This window comes from Ursus americanus, chromosome 24, assembly GCF_024610735.1.
Source record: "Ursus americanus isolate L20-20 chromosome 24, mUrsAme1.1.p, whole genome shotgun sequence".
NCBI classification, from domain to species: Eukaryota; Metazoa; Chordata; class Mammalia; order Carnivora; family Ursidae; genus Ursus; species Ursus americanus.
In genome coordinates this window covers 38924412-38950370 of record NC_142150.1, presented here as the reverse complement: position 1 = coordinate 38950370, position 25959 = coordinate 38924412, and the positions used below count along the sequence as shown (strand labels likewise).

Here is a 25959-nt window from a genome sequence, read left to right as displayed (position 1 = left end):
TTTTTTTTTTTTTTTTTAATTTATTGAAACTTGTTCCATGTGCACTTGAAAAGAATGTGTATTCTGCTGTTTTAGGATGGAATATTCTGAATATTTCTGTTAAAGCCACCTGGTCCAGTGTATCATTCAAAGCCACTATTTCCTTGTTGATTTTCCACTTAGATGATCTGTCCATCAACCTAAGTGTGTTATTAAAGTTCCCTACTGTTATTGTATTAGTATCCACTATTTCCTTTATGTTTGTCATTAGCTGTTTTATGTTTCGGATGCTCCCATATTGGGTGTGTGTTTACAATTTTTATATCCTCTTGTTGGATTGTCCCCTTTATTATTATATAGTATCTTTCTTTGTCTCTTGTTACAGTCTTTGTTCTGAATTCTATTTTGTCCAATATAAGTATTGCTACCCTGGCTTTCTTTCGATGTCCATTTGCATGATAAATATTTCTCCATCCCCTCATTTTCAATCTTCAGGTGTCTTTCCATCTGAAATGAGTCTCTTTTAGGCAACGTATAGATGGATCACTTTTTTTTAACCCAACCTGTCACCCTACGTCTTTTGACTGGAGCATTTTAGTCCATTTACATCCAAAGTAATTATTGATACGTGTGTATTTATTGCCATTTTGTTACTTGTTTTGTTGCTTGTTTGATACTTGTTTCTATAGACTTTCTCTGATCCTTTCTTCTCGTGCTCTCTTTCATAGCTTGTTGGCTTTCTATAGTGATATACTTTAATTCCTTTCTCTTTATTCTTTGCATATCTATTACTGGTTTTCAAATGGTGGTTATCAGTAGCTCTGTGTATAACATCTTCTGCCTACAGCAGTGTGTATTTTTTTTAAAGATTTGATTTTATTTATTTGACAGAGAGAGAGACAGCCAGCAAGAGAGGGAAACAAGCAGGGGGAGTGGGAGAGGAAAAAGCAGGCTCATAGCGGAGGAGCCTGATGTGGGGCTCGATCCCAGAACGCCGGGATCACGCCCTGAGCCGAAGGCAGACGCTTAACCGCTGTGCCACCCAGGCGCCCCCAGCAGTGTGTATTAAGTTGCTGATTGCTTAAATTTGAACCCATTCTTAACTCCCTCTGCCTGCCCTGACCTACATTTTAAGTATATCATGTCATATTTTGCAACCTTCTGTTTTATAAATCTTTTGATTGATTTTTGCAGAAATACTAGTTTTTACTGCTTTTGTGTTTATTTACTTTTCATAATCTCACTTATGGTCTTCCCTTTCCACTCAAAGAGTCCCCTTTAATATTTCTTGCAGGGCCGGTTTAGTGGTCATGGGCTCCTTTAGTTTTTGTTTGTCTGGGAAACTTTTTATCACTCCCTCTATTCTGATTGATAACCTCGCTGGATACAGTATTCTTGGCTGCAGATTTTTTCCTTTCAGTACTTTGAGTATATCATGCCACCCTTTTCTGACCTGCAAAGTTTCTGCTGAAAAATCTACTGATGACCTGATGGGGTTTCCCTTGTAGGTAACTATCTTCTTTTTGTTCTGCTGCTTTAATTTTTTTTTTTCTTTATCACTACTTTTGGCCTATTTAATTACTATGTGTGTTGGTGTGAACCTCCTGGATTGAGTTTGGGGTGGGGGGTGGGGTAGAAATTTCTGTGCCTCCTGGATCTCGATATCTGTTTCAGATTTGAGAAGTTTTTAGCTATTATTTTTTCAAATAAATTTTCTGCTGCCTTTTCTTTTTTTTCCCCCATGTTTTTATTTAAATTCCAATTAGTTAACGTACAGTGTGATATTAGTTTCAGGTGTCCAATACAGTGATCCAACACTTCCATACAACACCCAGTGCTCATCACAAGTGCCCTCCTGAATCCCCATCACCCATGTAATCCCTTTTCTCTCTCTCTCAGCCAGCTACATCTTCATTCCATGGTTTTCCTTTGTTTCTGAATCATCTTGTGTATTAATAATTTACCAATAAATTTGAAATTTTCAACTACTTTCCAAAAATATTAGATTGTTCATCGAATTACATGTTCTCACAAATTACTTCTTTAACTGCAAATTAATGCAATAATTGTAATTGAGATTCATTTTCCAGTACAGTTTCTTGCTAGTTTGTAGATATAAAAGGAAATTCCTGTGTTTTATCTTTCTTTCATAGTTTTCTTCTCCTCACCAGTCAGCTCATGAAAACACCTTAAATTTTTGTCACTCTTACGGAGGAATTTATTTCATTTACTTTTCTTGAGACTTCTTTGCTGGAAAAACAAAACAGAAACAACCAATCAATGAACCAGTCGTCAAAAAAAAGCAAACATTTAAAAAAAAGAAAAGATAAAAATAAGTTTGTGTGTTTTCCATGCACAAGTGCAAATTGATCCTCCAACTACTGGTTTTTTATCATCCAATAAAATTCAGGGCACATTGATATTAATGTTGGAAAAGCCCCCTGCTGCCTGTGCAGATCCAAGAAATTCCTGCAATAAAACCGAAGAAAGCAGTTTTAAAGTTGCTACTCTCGATGCACAAAGAGTGTTACAATAGTGCATATTTATGCAAGTTACCTATTCTTTCTTTATAATAATTTTCTAAAAATGCAACTCTACATCTAAAGTGATCTATATTTGACATTTTTTAATCTGTGTCCAGACTGATCTCCAGAAATGTTTATTGACTTATACTCTCAACTCAGTAATATATGATATTTTCTGGGTTTGTATATCCTTCCCAACACCCACTACTATCAAACGTTTTTATATTTGTCATCTGACTTCATTGGTACTTAAGTTAACATTGTTGGATTACTAGTGGAGTTGTACATATTTGTATGTTTACTGCTATTTGTATTTCAGTCTTTACCTGCCCTTGCACACATGGTGTTATTTCCTTTATTCATAATTAGGATATATATACAAGAAATTTTGAAAATCTTTTAAAGAATTGGTTACAAATTTTTTTAATCATTTTGTTTGGATTTTAACCTTGTTCATGCTGCTAAAAATTTTGAAGTAGGCAACTCTTATAAACATTTTTACTTAGGGTGTTTGAATTTAGGTTCATATAGTGCACATTGTTTCTGGTTCAGGATTATAAAAATATGCACCTAAATATTATTATACTATCACTTTTCTTTTTTACATTTAATTGATTTGTTCATTTGAAATTTATTTTGATGTCAAATGAGACAATGTTTTCCAACCAACTTTTCTTCTAAATGGCTAGTCAGTCCTTCCAGCACTGCTTCTGTTTTTTCCTCTGGTTGAACATCACCGAATTCTGCTAAATAAATATATTTTCCTAGTAAAAAAATAAATAAATAAAATAAAAGTTGCTACTCTCACTTGGTCTTTTCAGACCTCTGGCCAGTGACACCTTTGGAAAGTCAAGAAGTGGATTGACAGTCTTCAAGGAACTTCCCATTTGTTTGGGTTGAATTGTGTTCCTCCCTCCCCAAAAACATACATTGAAGTTTTAACTCTCGGTATCTCAGAATGTGAAATTATTACATGCAGATGTAGTTATTGAAGATATAATTAGTTAAGATGAGGTCATGCTGGAGTAGGGCAGGCCCCTAATCAATATGACGGGCATCACAAAAGGGAAAATCTCAACACAGAGGCACGTCCGGGAGAATGCCATGTGAAGATTGGAGTTATGTTGCCACAAGCCAGAGATACACCAGAAAAAAAGAGAGGCCTGGAACAAACCCTTCCCTAAGGCCTTCAGAGGGAGTGTGGCCCTGCTGACACTTGAGCTCAGACTCCCAGCTTCCAGAACGGTGAGGAAATAAATTTCTGTGTTTAAGTCACTCAGTTTGTGGAACTTGATTATGGAAGCCCTAGGAAACAAGTATACCATTTTTCTCATTTAAAATATTTTGCTAGTTTCTTATTTTCTCTTTCTTCAATCTTCCCATTACTTGTGGCAGTAAAATTGTCTGAATACCAAGGCTCCTAAACAAGATTTCTTTCTTTTATTATCTTTTCAAAAAAATTTTAACTCTATATGATCTTCCTAACATTATTCCTTTACGGGCCGTGGCATTCCTTTCCCTTTCCTGTCTGAGCTCCTATGGATCTCAGACTCATGAAATACCATCATGAACGTGTATCTCTTGTGAAGGCAGCTAGTACGTGCCATGACAGCAGAGCTAATTTTCATCTCTTCACCACTGAAACTACTGATGAGCTCTAGGCAGAGGGGATTTCTGCAATCTAGATTGGAACTCACAGGGGATAGAAGTGACCCTGCCACTAATGAAAGGCAGTGGCCTGAGAGGGAAGTATTCCAGGCAAAGCTGAACCTTCTCAGTGATCTGAAGGACTCATGTGGTGTTCTGCCTTTCTCACCCACAGACCTAAGGCACACAGTTCCTCCCAGGAGATGGCTGGAAGGTTTACTCACTTCTTTTTCATATCGTGGATGGTGTCAAGCAGAGGAAGATCCCTTGTTTCAGGTAAGAAGAGGACAACAAGACCAGCAATGATGGGAAAGACTCCATAGATGATCCAGGGCAATGTGGGAAGATATACCATTAGGGTCATCAAGAGGGGAGCTACTGTTGCCCCACACCTACCAGCCACTGTGTCTAATCCTAAAGCTCTTGCCCTGAGGGGTAAACAACAATACATAATAATCTGGTAAAAATCTGCACATGTAACTTGAGATACATTATTTTGACTTAATAAAAGATGGAAAGTGCTAGAACACAATTGTTAAATACACGGGCTTTGATGACAAACACTTGTTTTTTAGATTTGTTCTATTATTTTCTAGCTGTCTTTGTCAGGCTCAAAGTGTGTTAAGACTCATTTTCGTAATTTGACACAAACTCTTATACATTGCGCCTACCCCGATGAGTTGTTACAAAGATTAATGAGATGATGCTTTAAAGTACTGCTCAGCACAGTGCATGGCACAAAGTCAGTTTTCAATAAACTTTGGCTAAAATGTTGTTAGCATATTATTACTGTTATAATTACAAATGATTGCTTTTATAATAAACAGGTCTTTTTTTGAGAGAGAGAAAGAGAGAATGAGGGGAGACGGGCAGAGGGAGGGAGAGAGAGAATCTCAAGCAGGCTCCACACTTAGCATGGAGCCCTATGCAGGGCTCTATCTTACAACCCTGAGATCATGACCTGAGCCAAAATCAAGAGTCAGATACGCAACCAACTGAGTCACCCAGGCGCCCCTATAATAACTAGGTCTTATTGTGTTTATTCCTGCAACAAGTGCCAATTAGCTGAGAATGTTCTGTTTGATGCCCTAGCAAAACATCCATAAACTCATACCTGAGGACGGTGGGGATGAGCTCAAGGAGGTGGACAGAAAAACCAGTGAAAGAAGCAGCAGCAAAGCTGATTCCCATGCTTGCCAAAGCCACACGCAGGGTCTGCATTTCTGGAGACAGAAAGACCAGTGAGACTAAGAAATCTGGGCTGAAGGAATCAGCATCCAGCAAATTTAGCCAGAAAAAAAGACCTTGTAGGTTATTGGTTTGTTTGAGCCATACTGTAGAAAATTTTATAGTGTCAGAGAGCACGGAGTGGTCGATATGCTGAGAAAAGTAGAATTGTAGCACATAGGTTCTAAAAAGCACGTAAATTTATCTGGGTTAATTGCAGCAAATCTGTCTCTCCATATCTCAGATTTTCTAAAGAAGGAGACGAAGAGGTGAATCTGGCAGAAATTTGCTTTTACTTTTTTTTTTTTTTTTTTTTTTTTTTTTTGATGACAGACTTGAAATTAGGCTTTTAATCTTAGGATGATTTTTGTACATTTATTTTTTTATAATAATATTTTTTATTATATTATGTTAGTCACCATACAGTACATCCCTGGTTTTTGATGTAAAGTTCCATGATTCATTAGTTGTGCTTTTACTGATTCTGTCCAGTATTATATCCCTATTGTAGAAGGTGGGACAGTCATGTGGACAGTTACTGAGGTTAGGACTCAGCTCTAAGTTTGTCGACTTTACAGTTGTCTACACTTCAAAATTAAAGTGCAGAATTTAAAGTGACAAGTCATCCTGGTTTTCCTGGGAATTGGGGGTTTTAGCAACAGGGATTTTCATTGATAAAACCAGGAAAATCCCAGGTAAGGCTGGATGTGTCCGTCAAGCTTGTATAGATATCGCGTTGTCATGGGGCGGGTATGGCATGATAGAATAGTAAAAAACAGGACCACTCTATGAGTCGACAGGCAAGAGAAGCCACATTTTTAGACATAAGAAACTAAGAATGGAAACTTCTATTTAGGAAAAAAATGTCAGAATTTGGGAACCAATAAAGAAAAGTTGCAGATAATTGATTTTCTGCCCGATATAAAAAGAAATCTAATTATAGCTTTATAATATTGGAAAAGACTCTGTTGTAAGGGAGTAAGCCTGTATCATTAATGATATTCTGAGGAGTAGAGTTACACAAACCTGTAATGCTATAAGATACATGCCTGCACTGGGACATAGCTGAGTTATAGTGCCCACTAATGTTCTCCTGGTCATTACATACCATCATTCTGTTAATTTACAAAGTCATCTAACTGGAATGGACTAGGCTTTTAATCTACTTAATTCCTTGTTTCTATTGTACACTCCTTCGCTACTTGAAAAAAGGGGGAAATTTTCATTTCCTAGAAGTCAAGAAGACTCCCATACGCAAGGGCTATTGTCATGGTGACTTAACACCACACTGACAGGTGGATACAGAGCAATCAGGAAGTAGACAAGTCATCAAAGCTGGTAATGAAGAGCCCAAACAGAGCAAGTGACCACATTGTGTCCTCACATGAGATATAATTGCAAAACCTAGGCCCTTCATGCTTGTTACTAAAAATGTTAAAGGCCAAAAGGCAGGTGATCAATTGCTATCCTAAAGAAACTGTCAGGAATAAATGGCACCAGTTTCTAGATACTTTCAGGATGTGATGAAGAGAAATACATGTCTGAGCTGCTCCTTGTGGACCTTTGGCTCTTTTCCCAACAACATCTTAGCAGGATTTGCTTTAAACCCTCAGACTGGTTTTGGGGAATACTTGGCTCTTAATTGGCACTTCTCTTTACTCCCAGCTTCAGACAACTGTGACCAATACAATCCCTAAAGGATGGGGAAAAGACACCTCTTTCCCCCAAAGTCCAGCCTTCTCTCACCTTGAGGCACAAACGTGTTGACCAAAACAGAAAGTCCCACCAGGAACATGAAAAGTGTCTGGGTTGTTCGACGGCCCATATGATTCTGTACTAAAAGAGGAAGACTTCGGACTATGGCAGTGAGAGCTCCAAAGACTACCTGGAATAGGAAAATATTGCTCCCAAAATGCTGTAGATTGATTATGATGCCATAAAAGGGTACTGTGATTCCAAATCTGTAATGAACAAAGGAAGAAAGACACGTGCCGTCAGATTGAAAGCCTACATGCTGCAGTTGATGACTATATCAACCCAGACAGCTAGCGGTCAGTGTTCAAGAATAAAGGCCCAGTCTGATTTGTATAATGCATTATTTTAAGGTATAATTTTAAAGTTACTATAAATAATTTCCTGGCAATACATAAAAACAATACTCCTTCTGTCATTCTTTCATCTGAGTCCCTAAGCAAAGAGTTGGCAATGACTGGGAAACATAACCTGTCCCAATCTCCAAACTAGATGATATAGAGAACGATTAAAACCTGCGGGGAAGAATTTCTATTTTGAGGGGTGTCCGTATGCTGTGAGTCCTTCTTCTCCTTCAACCACAATACTGTGAAGCGCTCAACCAGGTCTTGCTCAACTTGCTCAACTAGTGACTGAAGCTGCAAAGAGACTACCTGAGTCCCTTTTATCTGGGGGCACCACGTCCTGAGGTCTGACACAGCTCTGGGGAATTTAAGGTTCATATATGATTTTCTAGGGCTAAGAGAAAAATGTCAGAATTCAAGCAAATGTGCACCAACTGTACCATAGGAAATATAATCAGAGGTTCCCACTGGGGATCTACAATTTACCCAGAAATTATCTAAGGGAGAAGAGTCCACTTTAATGATCTGCTATACCCAGAGAGAGCTACATTTAGACATTAAAGCCCAAGAAACCACCACAGATCACAGCAATTCTAAGCAAGTAAGTCCTTTCTTGACAATTATCTCTACTTTTTTTTTCAGCTCAGATTGTCTAGGACTCAGAAACTTGAGCCTGTGACCTAGTTGATAAGAGAAAAGTAAAAAATCACAATCCAAAGAAATGAAGACACGGTCTCCCAGGATATGCCTGGGAAGAGGTAAACAGTAAAATTCAATAGTTACTTTCTTAAGCTTGGCAGGGGGTATATGTTGTTCTATATGCTTTTTTTTGGGGTAAATCTTCAAAAATTCAGAATTTAATTTAAAATCCCCCCCAACCCTGTCAAAATAAGTACTTATATCCTTCTAGAGATAAAGTACAAGATTTTCTAAGAAAGTCCTAGTGGTAACACCCCAAATTGGAAACAAGTACAAGTTCAGCAATATGGAAGTACATCACGAAATTGTAGGGTGTTCGTCTAATGGGTGGATCTTACATAAATAAGCTTGAGGAGAGGGGGCTGTCACGAAACCATTTTATGATTTATATTATGTGAAAGTCAACTAGGCAACACTCCTCTGTGGTGATGGAGAGCAGCACAGTCGGTAAGTTTTATGTGGTGGACAGTGAGGAAGGAATGCGAGTTGAGCCAGTGTAACGGTGGTTCTCACTGTAGGGGATCCATAAGGGGACCTTCTGGGGAATTAGGATTTTCTGTCTTGATCTAGGTGCTGGTTACATTTTTACAAGTTGAAATGTTTATCAAGCTATATATATTCACTATCCCTTCATATTACTGTTAGTAAGATTTTATTGCACCGTCTGTTAACTAACTAGAATTTAAATTAAATTTTGGAAAAAAAATTGAAAGAAAAAAAACGAAGGAAACTAAATGCCAAAATCGGTATTGTGGTGGAAGTCCCAGCATCAATCCCCAAGGATGAGAGGATGGAGCAATATGACACAATTAACTCATCATATGGTGAGTCTTTTTATAACCCTTTGCGCATCTCCCAGCACAGCAGTATTCAGTCTGTTTTCCTCATCTTTTATCTCCATATCAGCACACCCACCCCCACAACACTGTTAGAACCTTTGAAATAAATAGATTCATGTCTCCCCCTTTTTAAGGTTGCCAATGCACTATGTGGAGCGCACCTCACAAATAGCAGGAGACAGGTTCTCTTACGCAGGCTGGGGACACGGAACAAGTCCAACTCAGTAGTTTTGATCTGTGCTGCCTCCAGCTCGTCCTGCATGATGGATCTCAAACCCTTAAACAGCAACAAACATGTTTCATTTGCCAACACGGTGCCAGGCATTGTGGCGAGACCTCCACCCAACAGGACAGGAGAGATATGCTCCCTTTCTTTCCAGCATAACTTATTATACATACAATCACAGGTGTGAAAGGGATATGCAAGAAGATGTAGAGAGTTAAAGGAGACTCGGGGATATTAAACCACAAAAATGATATTTTTTATTAGTTTCATGGGTAGAATTCAGTGATTGATCAGGTGTCTAGAACACCCAGTGCTCATTACATCAAGTGCCCTCCTTAATGCCCTTCATCCAGTTATCCCTTCCCCCCACCCACCTCCCCTCCAGCGACCCTCCATTTGTTTCCTAGGGCTCAGTGTCTCTTATGGTTTGCCTCCCTCTCAATTTTCATCTTATCTTAGTTTTCCTTCCCTTCCCCTATGTTCATCTGTTTTGTTTCTTAAATTCCACATATGAGTGAAATCATATGGTATTTGTCTTTCTCTGACTGACTTATTTCATTTAGCATACTACCCTCTAGTTCCTTCCACATCCTTGTAAATAACAAGATTTCAATAAAAACAGACACATAGATCAGTGGAACAGAATAGAGAGCCCAGGAATGAAACCTCAACTCTGCGGTCAACTAATCTTTGACAAAGCAGGAAAAAGAACAGTCTCTTCAATAAATGGTGCTGGGAAACTTGGACAGCCACATGCAGAAGAATGAAATTGGACCATTCTCTTACACCATACACAAAAATAAACTCAAAATGGATGGAAGACCTAAATGTGAGACAGGAATCCAACAAAATCCTAGAGGAGAACACAGGCAGCAACCTATTTGACCTCGGCAGCAAAAATGATATTAAGAAGGGCATTTGTTTTGTTGAACACTGGGTGTCATGAGTCAGTAAATTGCACTCCTAAAACCAACATTACACTATATGTTAACTAACCAGAATTTAAATAAAAATTGGAAAAAATGAAAAGAAAGAAAATGAGGCCATGGAAGGTGCAGGCCATCCACAAGAGTTATAGGTTAAAGATTCAGATCAGGAAGCAAACTAAAGGAAGAGGTGGTTGCACAGTGCTCAAAATGGGGCTTCTGTGTAAGGTGGCCATGAAAGACTAGGGACCTAAGCTCACCTTCTTGGCTGCCCTTTTTAGGAAAACAGTCTGTCTATCTCAACAAGAAGGCGGAGTCAGCTTATGTCTTCCCTCTAACCCAGTAACCATCTTCCATTTCCTGCTCACCTCCATGGTCAGGGCATCTCCAGCATTCTGCATTCCATTTATGTGTGCAACTTTTCTAAGTGCCTTCAAGCCCTCCTCTGGTTTATTGTTGACAATCAGCCACCGAGCAGATTCCACCAGCCACCTGATGGAGGAAGGGCACACAAGTGTAGTCAGTTCTCTTGCTTCTTTGTCATATGATTGTTGACTACAGATGCTTTTTGCCTTCCATCTAATATCCACCATTTATTGGGTTAGGAATAGAAACTCAAGTTTTATTTCACAACTACTAGGAAAATATAAGAAAGACCAATCCAGGGGCCCCTACGTGGCTCAGTCGTTAAGCGTCCACCTTCGGCTCAGGGCGTGATCCCAGCGATCTGGGATGGAGCCCGGCATCAGGCTCCTCTGCTGGGAGCTTGCTTCTTCCTCTCCCCCTCCCCCTGCTTGTGTTCCCTCTCTCTGGCTGTCTCTCTGTCTGTCAAATAAATAAATAAAATCGAAAGAAAGAAAGAAAGAAAGAAAGAAAGAAAGAAAGAAAGAAAGAAAGAAAGAAAGAAAGAAAGAAAGGAAAAAAGAAAGAAAGAAAGAACCAATCCATTGCAGTACATCTTCACGGTCAGGAACATAGACTCTGGAGGCCACTCGCCTCTCTGCTTACTCAGCAGATTTTCGAAGAAGCTTATGAAATTTAAGCTTGAGAGTTCCTCAAGCAAAATCCCTCCCAAACCTTGGCATGGGTTCTATCAAATTTGTGCTCATGATATATAGTCTTTAAATAAAGAAGTCCCCAAATTATGTAAGCTTAAAGCCCAACAAAGATTAGAAGTACTCCTGCCACTACCAGCTATGTTGGTAACTTACTACATAAGTCAGTCACTTATGCCTCAGTTTTCTCACCAATAAAATGGAGACACTAGTACTCTCTTCCTTGTAGGATTATTAGGAGGACATAATGACATAATGGATGAGTCTGGCATGGATTACACTCTCTTCTCTCTCTGAACTCATCTCATTGTATTAAATCTGTAAGTGTGTCTCCATGATGAACTAAACTTGACTCTCCTTTAGATGGTTTTAAGTACAGGGATGAAGTTATCCATAAAGAAATGTCTGTTAAAATTATTTACAGGAAAAGGGAGCCCTGAATACATGCTGTCCATCATCCAATCTGCATGCCAGTATTTAGTACTGAAGAAGCCATGCTGCTCCTTTCTGAATAAATTTGCTGTCTCTTCCTTTTATCCAACTTCACCTACAAAAATGAAAATCTGAAAACTACCATAACCTGATTCATTCCAAAGCCAAAAAAAGAATTTAAAGTATTTCTTTTTGAGCTATTTAAGTCTATATTTTATATTAAGGAAAATAATATGGGAATAACTCTATGACTGCTCTAACTGGGTAAGATTTAAAGCAAAACAAAACAAAAAATACCTAGGACTCCCAGACAGAAAGGTCATTACTACTTCCTGTTCTGTTTATCAAATTGCACAGACTGAACAGATGAGAGGCATGGGTTTTAGGTCCAGGCAACAAGAAAGGGTCCAGGAAATAAGAAAATCAGTATATCCCAATTCGGTCCTCATTCTCACCCCAGGTTCCCATAAGGCAAAATGTGAAAGAAGGCTCATACCTTGAGGAGAGAAAGAAGACAAGGAAAGGTACAGACACCACCAGTTGCAGAGTGCGCCACTCTCGAAAGACAAATGCCAGTCCTCCCAGGACTATCTGTCCCACACTTAAGGCACAGAATATCACTGTTATCGCCATGACTTTAGATGGGGGCCTTACCCACTCTATGACTGAAAGAAAAACCGATTGGGATATTAATGTCAGATAACGGTGAAAGTTCAAGGTCAAATTCAAGGCTTGGAAAACGGAGAAGATCAAAATCGTTGACTTACTGAGCATCATGCCATTTGTCAGGATGATGATGGAAGAACAACCTGACAAGAAGCGTAGTGAGCAGTAAATGAGGAAGGTGTGAACAAAAGCTGCACTCGTCCCAAAGATGGTAAGCAGTAGGAGACACCACCTGAGAATCAACTTTCTTCCAAACCTAAGAAACAGAGAGTCAGATGAGATTATGAGAGCAATAAGAATTTGTGGGAAAAAAACAAAAACAAACTTAAGAAGACCAAAAATATACTCTGAAATTTAGAGGATATTTTAACAAGTGATTCTTCGTACCTGAGAGTTTGACAAATCAAGAACTAAAACAACAGAAATCTCAAAAATAATATCTGTGCTTATAATGTAGACAAACAGTAACAAAACGATCATCCAATCACCAGGAGGCCTCCGGCACCACGTGATACCATATACAAAAGAATAAAATATTGGAAATTGTAAAATACTATGGGCATCGTTGTACTACCATCTGTATTTAGCATAGTAGAGAGGGTGTATAGCGTCTAGAACACAGGAGAGCTGACTGTGTACTAGGGTCTCTAAGATCATACAGGTTAGCGTTAAACTGATACACAACCGATTGTTTCATCAGTGGAACAATCAAAGTTGCTTAAGGGGTGTGTAAGAGGGCCTCTCTGTTGAATCTGGACTTACAGGCCCCAAGCCACGTGCTTTATTTACAACAGAATGTAAGAGTGCCACAGCCCAGACAGAGAAAATTATAGAAATTTCTCAGAGGAAAGAATTACATAAGGTGAAGAGTGAAGGGAAAAAGGTGAAGGCCAAATAGGGAGAAGGAAACTCCGTGGATCATTGGGCACCAGGAAAAGGGGGCTTAGTGGGGACAAGTGGGACTAAATAAAACGTGCTAATCTACACACTCAGGAAGAGAAACAAATGGAAAATGTTTAGGATTGGGAATTGCCCTGCAATATTTGAAACAGAATTCTAAAAATATTCAAATAATTCCCCAAAAGACAAAAGGTGTGAAACATAGGAACAAAAACAACAAATGATCCCACAACGTGATCATTACCATCATCCAGGAAATAAGATAGAAAAAAAATAATAAAATGGTAGACTGAAACAAAACCATAGCAACAATCACAATTAATCAAATTAATTGCTAATAGCCCAAACACTCTATCAAATAACAGAGATTACCAGAATAGGTTAAAAAAAGAAACTATATGCTGTCAATAGTCATACTTAAAATACTATAGTAAAGTGATAGAAAAAGATATGCAATTCATATAGTAAAAAGAACAACTGCAGTCTTTATATTAATATCAAATAAAATAAATTTCAAAACAGAATACATTTCCAGAAATAATGCTGAAAATGTCAAATGTATATACACTCGAAAAATTACAAAACACATGAATCAAAACTGACAAAATTAGAAACACGATTCACAAAGATAGTTGTGACAAACTGTCACAATGAAAGTTTTGAATATATTTACTGTGGTAAGATATATATATATATAATACGATGCAAAATTTGCCATTTTAATCATTTGTAGACGTACAATTCAGTGGTTAATTACATTCATCATGTTTCACAATCATCACTACTATTTCCATTTTCATCACCCCAGACAAAAACTCTATAACCGTTAAGCGATAACTCCTCATTCTCCCCTTCCCTCTTATCCTTCTAATAATCTCTAATCTACCTTCTGTCTCCATTAATTTGCCTAGTCTAGATATTTCATAGAAGGCGATGGATACATATGGATACATATGTCCTTCTGTGTCAGTCTTATTTCATTTAGCATAATTGTTCTGAGGTTTGTTTGTGTTGTACGATGTGCCATTTTTTTTCTGAATGAATAATATTCCATTCTGTATATATACCATATTTGTTTATCCATTAATCTGTTGATGGATACTTGGATTGTTTCACCTTTGGCTATTATAAATAATGCTGTCATGAACGTCAATGTACAACTACCTGTTGAAGTCCCTGTTTTCAATTTTTTTATAGTATGCACCTAAGCAGGGAATTGCTGGTTCATATGGCAACTCTGTTTAGATTTTTGAAGAACTGCCAAACTGTTTTCCACAGTGACTGCACCACTTTCTATTCTCACCATCAATGCGCAAATGTTTCAATTTCTCCACAAATCCATTCAAGTTCTTTGATGATTTTTTTTATGGCTTATCATCTTGTTGAGTTGTAGGAGCTCTTTATATATTCTGGATATTAAGCCCTTTTTAGATATATGATTTGCAAATATTTTCACCCCTTGTCTTTTGATTTTCTTGATAATGATAATGTTCATTTGTATGAAATCCAATCTACCTATTTTTCTTTTGTTGTTTGTGCTTTTGGGGTCTAAGAATCATTGCCAAATACAAGGTTGTAAACGTTTACTTTTCTTTTAAGAGTTTTACATATCATTGATTCATTTTGAGTTAATTTTTGCATAGAATATCAGGTAGGGGTACCCCTCATTCTATTTTATGTGAAAATTTAGTTGTTCAACACCATTTGCTGAAGAGCCTGTTCTTTCCCACGTTGAATGCTCTTGGCACCCTTGTTCAAAAGTCAGTTGGCTATAAATGTATGAGTTTACTTCTGGACTCTCAGTTGTATTATAGTGGCTTATATGTCTATCCGTATGCCAAAACCATAGTAATTATTTACTGTATCTTGGTAGTAATTCTGAAACCAGGAAGCATAAGTCCTCTGAATTTATTCTTTTTCAACATTGTTTAACTATTTGGAGCCCCTTGTAATTTCATCTGAATCTGAGGTTCAGCTTTTCCATTTCTGCAAAAAAACAATGTAGGGATTTCATTAAAACTATAGATTGGATTAAGTACTACCAACTTAGTGCTAATACTACATTTTCCTACCTCATTAACATGGGATATCTTTCCATTTATTTAGGTCTTCCCTAATTTCTTTTTTGTTTCTTTTTAGAGAGGGAGAGGGAGAGAATCTTAAGCAGGCTCCATGCCCAGCACGGACCCCAATGCAGGGCTCAGCCTCACAACCCTGAGATCATGACCTGAGCCAAAATCAAGAGTCAGATGCTTTACTGACTGAGCCACCCAGGTGACCCAACCTACCTTCATTGTTAAAAACTTCTTTTCGCCTTTTGCTGTTCAGCTTGGGTGCTTTCCATTACCCTGTCTTCCAGATCACTGGTATGTTCTTCTGTATCCACTGATCTACTGTTGATTCCCTCTCGTGTGTTTTTTATTTCAGTTATTGTATTCTTCAACTCTGGTTCTTTTTTTAATTTAAATTCAATTAACCAACTTATAGTACATCTTTAGTTTCAGATGTAGTGTTCAATAATTTATCAGTTTCGTGTAACACCCAGGGTTCATCACATCAGGTGCCCTCCTTAATGCCCATCACCCCATTACCCTATCCCCATACCCACCTCCCCTCCAGCAGTCTCCAGTTTGTTTCCAATAGTTAAGGGTCTCTCATGGTTTTTCTCCCTCCCTGATGACTTCCCATTCTCTTTTCCCTCCCTTTCCCTATGGTCCTTTGCCCTGTTTCTTATAGTCCACATGTAAGTGAAACCATATGATAATTGTCTTTCTCTGATTGACTTATTTTGCTCAGCATAATACTCTCCAGACTGGTCCTTTTTTATATTTTCTAGCTCTTTATTGGAAGTATCACTGAGTTCTTCCACTCTTCTCTCCAGTCTGTATCTTTACTATCATTACTTTAAATTCTTTATCAGGCATATTGTTTATTTCCATTTAATTTTGTTCTTTTCTGATTTTTTTCCCTTGTTTTTTTTCTTTTAGAGCATATTTTTCTGTCTCTCTATTTTGTTTGATTTTCTGTGTTCGTTTTTATGGATCTGGCAGAAGAGCTACTTCTCCTAAACTTGAAGGAATTGCCTTGTGAACGGTTGTCCCCAGTGTAGACTGTGTGTGCCTGGTGACTTTTTCTGGCAGACACCCTGTCAAAACAACTAAAGCTGAAGCAGATGCAAGCCAACTAAAGCCAAAGTGGTGTGGGCCTAGAGTGTTCTGGGGCACATTGTCCCCATGTCCCCTTGGCACAAAGGCTGGGGCTGTAGTGAGCACTAATCAGGAGTGTCCCAGTGTGCACTGCCCTGTGGCCACCTTGGTGGGATGCCTGGGGCTGATGTGAGCTAGGGACCCAGGTCTCACTGAGGTAGCATGGCAGTTAGGGCACCCAGGCTGTGCTCCGATCTGATCTGTGCTTCCAAGGTAGAGGGGAAGTGTGGACAATGTCCATTAGCCCCACCCACCTGAAAAGCATTCTAGCAGCTCCCCTCCACCCTGTTTGGCAAAATTCTAGGCCTGGCTCTTTGATATGCTAGTTGCTTTTTTAAACCATGACTTTTTAAAGACAAAAGGAAGGGGGGGCGGAAAGAAGAAGAAAGGGAAGAAAACCAAAAACCAAAACCTGCAGCTTATTTTCTGTGCTCCAGCTCGACCAGGGCTGGTATGGGTTTGTGGACCCAGGGCTCTCTGAGGCAGCAAGCCAGTTATGGCATTCAGACCTGCTCTGGTGTGGGCTTTTAAAGTGGACGGGGAGCATCAACCATTTCGTTCTCCAGTCCCTCCGACCTGAAGTGTTCCCACAGCTCCTCCCCCATTTGGCTGGTGGAATTCTAGTGCTGTCTCTTTTTTATGCTAGCAGCTCTTTTATTTTCTTATTATTTTTATTTTTTTTTTCAAATTTTTATTTAAATTCCAGTTAGTTACCATACAGTGTAATATTAGTTGCTTTTTTTTCTGCGCCCAGTGACAGAGGAAGCTGTTCCAGGCCTTCAGCACTATTCCTCACAGCGCGGGGCTGGAGATTGCCTTTGTTACCATGTTTCAATCTCTCCTGCTGTTCTGTTTGCTGTTGTGTCTCCTGTTGTCCAGAAGCTGTTCAGTGGCCTTCATTTCTTCCTCAGGAGGAGCTGTTCTATATATAGGTGTTCTTTGGTGTGTTCCATGCGGGGTGATTTCAGGGTCTTCCTATGTCACCATGATGGACCAGAACCCCCCCACAAACACTTTTATAAACTTTCATGTTGTTGGTTAGTGCCATTTTGTTTCAACTTGCAGAAATCCCTCCAGCACTTGTTAGGCATTCTAGTGGGGACGCGTTCCCTCAGTTTTTCTTTGTCTAGGAAAGTCTTTATTTCTCTTTCGTTCTTTTTTTTTTTCAGGTTTTATTTGTTTTTTATCTTATTCATTCATTCGTTCATTCATTTTTAACTTTTTAAATTCCGGGATGCTTAACTTGTGTTAGTTTCAGGTATACGATATAGTGATTCAATTCTGTATGTTAGTCAGTGCTCAGCACGACACGTGCACTCCTTGATCCCCACAACCTATTTCTCCCATCCCCCCAACCACCTCCATTCTGGGAACCATCAGGTCATTCTCTATAGATAAGAGTACATTTTTTTATCTCTTTTTTTTCCTTTGTTCGTTTGTTTTGTGTCCTAAATTTCACATGTGAATGAAATCATATGGTATAAAGAGAGAGTTTTGCCAGATAAAGTGTTCTTGGTTGGCAGGTTTTTCTTTCAATATTTTGAATATATCATCCCACTCTCTTCTGCACTGCAGGGTTTCTGAGAAATCTGCTGATAGCCTTCTGGGAGCTCCCTTGTCTTTGACAAATCACTTTCTCTTTGCTGCTTTACAAATTCTCTCTTTAACTTTTGATTATTTGATTATTTAGTTCGACTGGACTTGGCATTGAGTTTTGGTTCTACCTATCTGAGAACTTTGGGGCTTCATAAATCAAGATGCCCATTTCTGGCCCTAGATTTGGGGAGTTCTTAGCCATTATTTCTTTAAATAAGCTTTTTGCCCTTTTCTCTCTCTCTCTTCTCCTTCTAGGACACCCATAATGCATTCATTCTCTCACCGGATTTGGTCCCATAAGTCTCATATGCTTTCTGAACTTTTTTCAATTTTTTTTTCTTTCTGTTCCTCTAACAGGATAATTTCAAAAGACCTCTCCTGGAGTTCACTTATTTTTTCTTCTGCGTGATCAAGTCTGATGTTGAAGCTCTCTATTGAATTTTTCAGTTCAGTGACTGGATTCTTCAGTTCCAGGATTCTATTTGGTTCTTTTTTTATGTATTTTGTTTCTTTATTACACTTCTCCTTTCGTCCCTGTACTGTTTTCCTGATTTCATTTAGTTGTCCATCTGTGCTCTCCTATATTTCACTGAGCTTTTTTAAGATAATTATTTTGAATTCTTTCTCAAGAATTTGATGGATCTCCATTTCTTTAGGGGCAGTTACTGGGGCTTTATTAGTTTCTTTTGGTGGTGTCATGTTTGCCTGATTCTTGATGATTGTGTAGCCTTGCATTGGTGTCTCTGCATTTGAAGGAGCAGACACTTCTCGACTCTATAGACTGGTTTTGGCAGGTAAAGACCTTCTCCTCCTGAGTCCCCAGACTGTTAGGACTGCCTCCAGGATCATGGTTGGGTTAGGCTGGAGCTGGGTCATGTGGCTGCTGTGGTTCCATGGTCAGGCCAATTAGTGGGCCTTTTACTGGTGGTATGGGCTGGTGTGGCTCTTGCCAGGCCCCTGGCCTGGCAAGACTGCCTTGAACCTTGGTGTGCAGGGTCACAGGGTCACTTTAAGGTCTGTGGTAAGGTCTGAGATCAGTGGGTCTGTAATCAAGGTCACCAATGAGCATGGCATTTTCTGGGTCACTTGGTGGATGGGGCTTGTGGCAGAGTCACAGAAAAGTTGGATTGGCACTGGATATGCAGGGGACATGTTCCTTCCAAGTCCACAGCTAAGACCACAATCAGTGAACCTGCTACTACAATGCTTCTCAAGACCGCCCTTCTCAATCTTAACCTCTACTGAGGTTTTGAAACCTCTGACCTGAATCCCAAGGTTCCCACAAAGGCATTTTTGTCTGTGGATGATCACTAAACCATTGTTTCAATATGAGGATAAGGCTGGGGATACCTATTCTGCCCTCTTGCTGACTTCATTACCCTTCTTTTTCCTCTTTTAATGTAGGTATTTAAAGCTATACATTTCCCACTGAGCATTGTCTTCAGTACATACCATAAATTTTGGTATGTTGACTTTTTTATTAAATTGATCTCTGAGTATTTTCTTTTATTATTTTTATTATTATTATTATATTATGTTAGTCACCATACAGTACATCCCTGGTTTTTGATGTAAAGTTCAATGATTCATTAGTTGCGTATAACACCCAGTGCACCATGCAATACGTGATCTCTGAGTATTTTCTAATCCCCTTTGTGATTTCTTCTTTGACCCATTGGTTGCAAGTGTGCTGTTTGATTTCCATGCATTTGAATTTTCCAGTTTTGCTTCTGCTATTGATTTCTAGTTTCACCCTATTGTCATCAGAGAAAATATTTTATATAATTTTGATCTTTTGAACTCTATTGATTCCTGGTTTTGAGCCTTATAATGCAGTCTAGTCTAAATAACGTTCCATGTACCCTTGAAAAGTATGTATATTCTGCTATTGTTGGGTGGAGAGTTCTGCACATGTCTGTCAGCCATCCTAGTTTATGCTCAAATCCTCTATCTCCTTACTGTTCTTCTGTCTAGATGTTTACTCCGTTATTAAAACTGAGGCATTGACTATGGAAAACAGTATGGAGGCACCTCAAAAAGTTGAAAATAGAGCTACCCTATGACCCAGCAATTGCACTACTGGGTATTTACCCCAAAGATACAAATGTTGTAATCCGAAGGGGCACCTGCACCCCAATGTTTATAGCAGCAATGTCCACAATAGCCAAACTATGGAAAAAGCCCAGATGTCCATCAGCAGATTAATGGATAAAGAAGAAGTGATATATATGTGTATATATATATATACACACACACACACACACACACACACACACAATGGAATGTTACACAGCCATCGAAAAAAATGAAATCTTGCCATTTGCAACAGCGTGGATGGAACTAGAGGGTATTATGCTAAGTGAAGTAAGTCAATCAGAGAAAGGCAATTATATGATCTCACTGATATGTGGAATTTAAGAAACAAGGCAGAGGATCATAGGGGAAGAGAGGGAAAAAATGAAACAAGATGAAACCAGAGAAGGAGACAAACCATAACAGACTCTTAATCTCAGGAAACAAACTGAGGGTTGCTGCAGTGGAGGGGGGCGGGAGGGATGGGATGACTGAGTGATGGACATTGAAGAGGGTATGTGTTGTGGTGAGTGCTGTGTATTGCGTAGACTGATGAGTCACAGACCTGTACCCCTGAAACAAATAATATATTATATGTTAATAATAAAAAGAGGAAAGAAAATAAATAAATAAATAAATAAATATGTTTGCAGTAAAAAAAAAAATTTAACTTAAAATGGATTAAAGACATAAACATTAGACCCGAAACCATAAAGCTCCTAGAAACAACAACAACAACAGAGAAAAAGCTCCTTGACATTGGTCTTGGCAACAAATTTTTGGATATAATAACCATTCAAACTGTTGTAAGATTGTATTTCATTGCAGTTTTGATTTCCATTTCCTTGATGGTCAGTAATATTAAGCACCTTTTCATATACCAATTGTCTATTCCCATGTCTTCTTTGGAGAAATATCTGTTGAGTTCCTTTGCCCATTTTTTAATCAAGTTATTTGTTTTGTTTTTGTTTTTCCTTTTGATTGTAGTGGTTTCCTTTATATTCTAGATATTAACCCTTTATCAAATATGTGGATTGCAAATATTTTTCCCATTCTGTAGATTTTCTTTTTATTTTGATTTTTTCTGTTGTTGTTCAGAAGCTTTTTAGTTTGACGTAATCTCACTTGTCTATTTTTGCTTTCATTGCCTGTGCTTTTGGTGCCAAGACCATTGTTCAGAAGCTTTTTACCTACGTTTTATTCAAAATCTGTAGCTTAGCTATAAGGCTCAGTCTTCTTCACCAAATTTTCTACTCTCCTATCCTGTCATATCCACTTTCTATACACACACACACACAGACACACACACACACACACACACACACACACATCTCCTACCCTATGCTCATATAAACTCATCAATCAGCATTTTATGGTGAATTATCAAAAAGGACTCAGTCAAAAGATTGGTCAATATCAATACTTTGACTCTGTAATTTTTTATGAATTACATTTAGGGTGATATACTCAGAGTTCCCAATTTTCAGCTGAAAAATTAAATGAAGTTTTTCTAATAGATGATAAGAGATACTCTAAGTCTCCGATTTCTTCCATGGGAGACCTGAGTGTGTGCCTACCATGGGTGGCTGCCACTTCATGATGGGCATTGCCAGGCACAGGATACCCCAAACTTCTCACAACACAAATCATGACACGATTAATTACTTCATATGGTTGCAAAAATTTACCTCTAACAAGTCTCACCCCCCCTTTTTTTCTACAAAATCAAACAGCTAGATTTAGCCACAATTATTTCTTAATATAACTTCAATACCACCTCATTGTGTTTTATACAAATGTCTACTAATTACAGTGGGGCGACCATGGCATGATGATCAGTCTGAAACTCACAAGCACTTAATTCACTGGGTCCAGTAAGGACTTAACACAGAAGCCCCGGCGAAGGCTTCCAAAGCTATTCTCCATATCTGTGTCTTTAAACAAGCTGAACCCCCTCTCTTGGAGTACCTTTCTCTCCCTGCCCATAGGTACTTCTCATCTTTCTAAATGATGTATTATAGTACCTCCTTTTAAATACTGTTCTGAAATCTCCACGGGTTTTATGGAGATGTCATTTCTGTATCCTGTACAAAGATATGTGTGGCATCAAAATGGCATTTATCATGCAGATTCTAATTCTCCATTTCCATCTCTAGCTCCGTGGGAACCCAAGGCAACCCACAACAGCATAAATTGCATATTGGAACCCAATAAAGACTTCTTTTTGAAAGAGTTAATCATCAGCTGATGAAAACACCATAGAATAAGGGCAGTAATGATCTGGAGACACTCACCTGTCTGAGAGATGACCACCTATGAGGCCTCCCACCAGCATTCCAGCCATGAATAGGGATTGAACAATTGATTTCTGTGACTGATAATTACATACTAGGTCCCACTGAAAGAGAAGGAAATCAGCACAGAGGAGTTTCACAGTCGCTTACAATCCCTCAGTGTTCACTTGCTGCAACAGTTATCACTCTCTCCAGCCTCCCTTTCCTATATTTACTTGCAACTAGGCTGAGAACAAATGACCAAAAAATAACTTTTCACACATTATATCAAGTACTTACTTGTCTAATCATTAGTATTCACACTATATTTAGTGTAATTCATGTCTAGTTGGTTGATTTCACTGGCCTCAAATTCATTGTAAGTGCTTGGCAGTTAAGAAGGCAAATACCATATGATCTCACTCATAGGTGGAATGTAAGAAACAAAACAGATGAACATATGGGAAAGGGGAAAAAGAAAAAAACGAGAGAGGGAAACAAGCCATCAGTGACACTTAACTATAGAGAACAAACTGAGGGTTGATGGAGGGAGGTGGGCTAGATGGATGATGGGTATTAAGGAGGACACTTGTTGTGATGAACACTAGGTATTGTATGTAAGTGATGAACCACTGAATTCTACTCCAGAAGCTAATATTGCACTATATGTCAGCTACCTAAAATTTAAATGAAAAAAAAAAAAAAGATAAAGCAATCGCTATTTGCTGAAAGACTGAAAGAGAGCTGACTACAGTATCTACACAATAACTGAAGACTTGAACCATGTTTATCCTGTTTTTCTAAACACCCAAGGCACCTGGGTGGCTCAGTCAGTTAAGTGTCTGCCTTTGGCTCAGGTCATGATTCCGGAGTCCTGGGATCTAGCCCCACTTCGGGCTCCATGCTCAGCGGGGAGCCTGCTTCTCCCTCTCCCTCTGCTCCTCCCCCTGTTTGTGCTTTCTCTCTTTCTTTCTCTCTCTGTTAAATAAATAAATACAATCTTTAAAAAAAAGAAATTCTATGAATTAATAAACAAACAAATGAAGAAATAAACAACCAGACTGTATACTCAAAAGAGGTAAATGGGGCCTCTTACCTCAGTCACGATGGTGGAGGGGAAGGAGCTTTGGTCATAGACCCAGCCATCCAGACAGGTCTCCTTGTCTGGCTCAGTCATGTTGGTGAAGGTTCCATTCAGATGAAGAAGTTGCCACTGGGGATGGATAAAGCGATGACATTTCTCCGGCCTCAAGTATGAGTCCAGTGGGATGGACATTCTCAGGAGGGCGTCAGGGCTAAGGATGCCAGTATCATTATCAGAAACTGTGTCGTTGTCAAGGAGGTGCACCCAGCAGCGATGACCTGGAATGGCTGCAGTGAAGTTCTCCAACAATATTTGACATATTATCATCATCGCAAAGGGAAGAATTAAAACCATCTGAAGGACCTGGAATTTCCCGAGGCCACCAACTTGATCCAGGAACTCCTGAAAGGCCATTGAGTGTGAACAGGTGATCCTCAAGAGGATACTTTATGGAGAGAAGTTCAAAGGGAGAAAACGGTTTCCTTTTATTAATTCACACAAAGTCAGTGCCAGTTTCTTATCAATCATTCCTACAAGAGAGCAGCAGAAGCAGTATCCCCAGTCCTTCTGGAATCAGGAGATGTTAATTTTTTAGTAAACTCACAGAGAAAATAATTTACCAGAGACACTTCTAACTGTTGACAAAGAAATCTGTTTAAAATTTTAATCTCTGAATGCGCTTGTCCTCAGTGATCTTCTGAATGAGCGTTGGACTTTGGCATGTACACAACTGTCCAAATAAACTAAAATAAGCTTGCCATGCAATCTTCAATCATTTCCAAAGTATAGAGTTTGAGAGACAAAACGTAAATGGTTGTGTGATTTTTCTGTGGAAAGAACAAAAAGCAAGTGTTTTTCTTGCTTAGTACTGAATTTAGATTAAAATAGTTAAGATATACAATCCTTTGTTTTTAATTAGAACAAAGTGAAACGTGGTGCAATTACTATCTTTTGGTGACTGATACTGTGCTTCTGTTTAAATCACACCAGGACCTCATGATAATTTTAAGACTCCTTGCAATGTAGATACAGGAGGAAGGACGTGGTAAGTCCACGCAAGGGTTTATTTTCTCAGGTTTATTTATTCACTTACGTAGTATATTTGAGGATCTTTTCTGTGCTTGTGTTTAGAATCCTTAACTGGTGGTTTCATCATTATGAATGAGGCTCCTTTATCTCTGATAGAGTTGCTGGCCTGCAAGCATGTGTTTTCTCATGCTAATGTAGCCATTCCAAGTTTCTTGTACCTACAGTTTGTATGGTATAAACTTCTAATCCTTTAGGTAGTTTTTAATTGACATATTTATTAAGATTATTGTAGAACCATATGCAGTTGTAAGAAATAAGGAGAAGCTCTGTGCAGTCCCCCTAGATTCCCCCAATAGTAATAGTTTGCAAAACTATAGTATAATATCACAACTGGGATATTGATACTTATCAAATCCACTAATATTCAGATTTCCTCAGTTTCACCTGTACTTCTGTGTGTGTGTGTGTGTGTGTGTGTGTGTGTGTGTGTGTGTGTGTGTTTAGTACTATATGGTTTTATCACATGTTCAGCTTAGTGTTCCCACAACCTCAATTAAAATACCAAACAGTTCTATCTCCACTGGCATCCCTCATGTAATGTTATAAGTATATTCACCTCCTTCCTACTCCTGTCATTTTCTTTTCTACCTTTGGTAACTACTAAACTATCTTCCATTTTTTTAACTTCTGCTACTTAAAAATTGTTGTATACAAAGAATAATATGGGGGAGTGACATCATCTAGATGGTAACAAAGTTGTTCTTACCTTCAGTCCGTCTCAAAAGAAGACCAACTAGCAACTGTCTATAGCAAGACACCACTGTGGAAATCCCAGAACCCAGAAGTCAGGCTGAAGCAACCCTTGAACCACAGGGACTGACAGGATCACATTAGAAGAGCAAGAGGAGTGGCTACACTCTGACCATATTGCCCCTCCTCCATGCCAACACAACACTACACTGAGAAGCCTCCACCCCAAGCTTACAGTTTCTCCAGTGAGAAAAAGAGAACTCGAGGTAGACATCAGTTCCCCCAGCACTGGGAGTTGCTTCCCAGAAGGCCAAGTCAGGGCTCACCTCATGGGGATTACTGGGGAAAATTGCAGGCCTCAACCACTGAGAATCTGATCGAGATGAAGAAGGGGCAAAGCTTAAATTAACCAGTGCTTGTATCTCTTTTTTCCAATTTTTTATTTAAATTCTGATTAGTTAACATAGTGTAATAGTGGTTTCAGGAGTAGAATTTAGTGATTCATCACTTACATATAATACCCAGTACTCATTACATCAAGTGCCCTCCTTAACACCCATCACCCATTTAGCCCATCCCCTGACCACCTCCCTCCATCAACCCTCAGTTTGTTCTCTATGTAAGAGTCTCTTATAGTTTGCTTTTCTCTCTCTCTTTTTTTTCCTTTCCATATGTTCATCTTTTTTGTCTCTTAAATTTCACATATGAGTGAGATCATATGGTATTTGTCT

At 38.7% G+C, this 25959-nt stretch overlaps 1 protein-coding gene across 3 annotated transcripts; it reads right to left on the bottom strand.

The window, feature by feature from the left end:
* Nucleotides 1-25350, bottom strand: LOC123789793 (solute carrier family 22 member 10-like). 3 transcript variants are annotated; one of them, XM_045793718.2, is made up of 11 exons: nucleotides 25245-25349; nucleotides 23462-24276; nucleotides 22387-22490; nucleotides 12419-12573; nucleotides 12148-12316; nucleotides 10533-10656; nucleotides 9174-9289; nucleotides 7125-7339; nucleotides 5266-5374; nucleotides 4376-4579; nucleotides 1-2229 (listed from the first exon to the last, which is right to left on the bottom strand). In XM_045793718.2, the coding sequence occupies exons 2-11, from the start codon at nucleotides 23861-23863 to the stop codon at nucleotides 2169-2171; spliced, it is 1659 nt and encodes a 552-aa protein (XP_045649674.2). In that variant the 5' UTR covers nucleotides 23864-24276; nucleotides 25245-25349; the 3' UTR covers nucleotides 1-2168. The 3 variants fall into 3 exon arrangements, with proteins under 3 accessions (XP_045649674.2, XP_087711089.1, XP_087711088.1); XM_087854962.1 differs by lacking the exon at nucleotides 1-2229 and adding an exon at nucleotides 2236-2448 and having other exon boundaries at nucleotides 25245-25350; XM_087854963.1 differs by lacking the exon at nucleotides 4376-4579.
* Between the last annotated feature and the right edge of the window lie 609 nt (nucleotides 25351-25959).

Bases quoted from the DNA above. Each gene is read 5' to 3' on its own strand.
- LOC123789793 (XM_087854962.1), bottom strand. From the start codon at position 23,863: ATGGCCTTTCAGGAGTTCCTGGATCAAGTTGGTGGCCTCGGGAAATTC. The intron at 9,290-10,532 runs GTGAGCAGGAAA...TTGCTGTTTAAG, and splicing joins GAGATGCCCTGACCATGGAG to GGTTTGAGATCCATCATGCA. The intron at 2,449-4,375 runs GTGAGTAAACCT...GTTTTATTGCAG, and splicing joins ATCCACGATATGAAAAAGAA to GAATTTCTTGGATCTGCACA.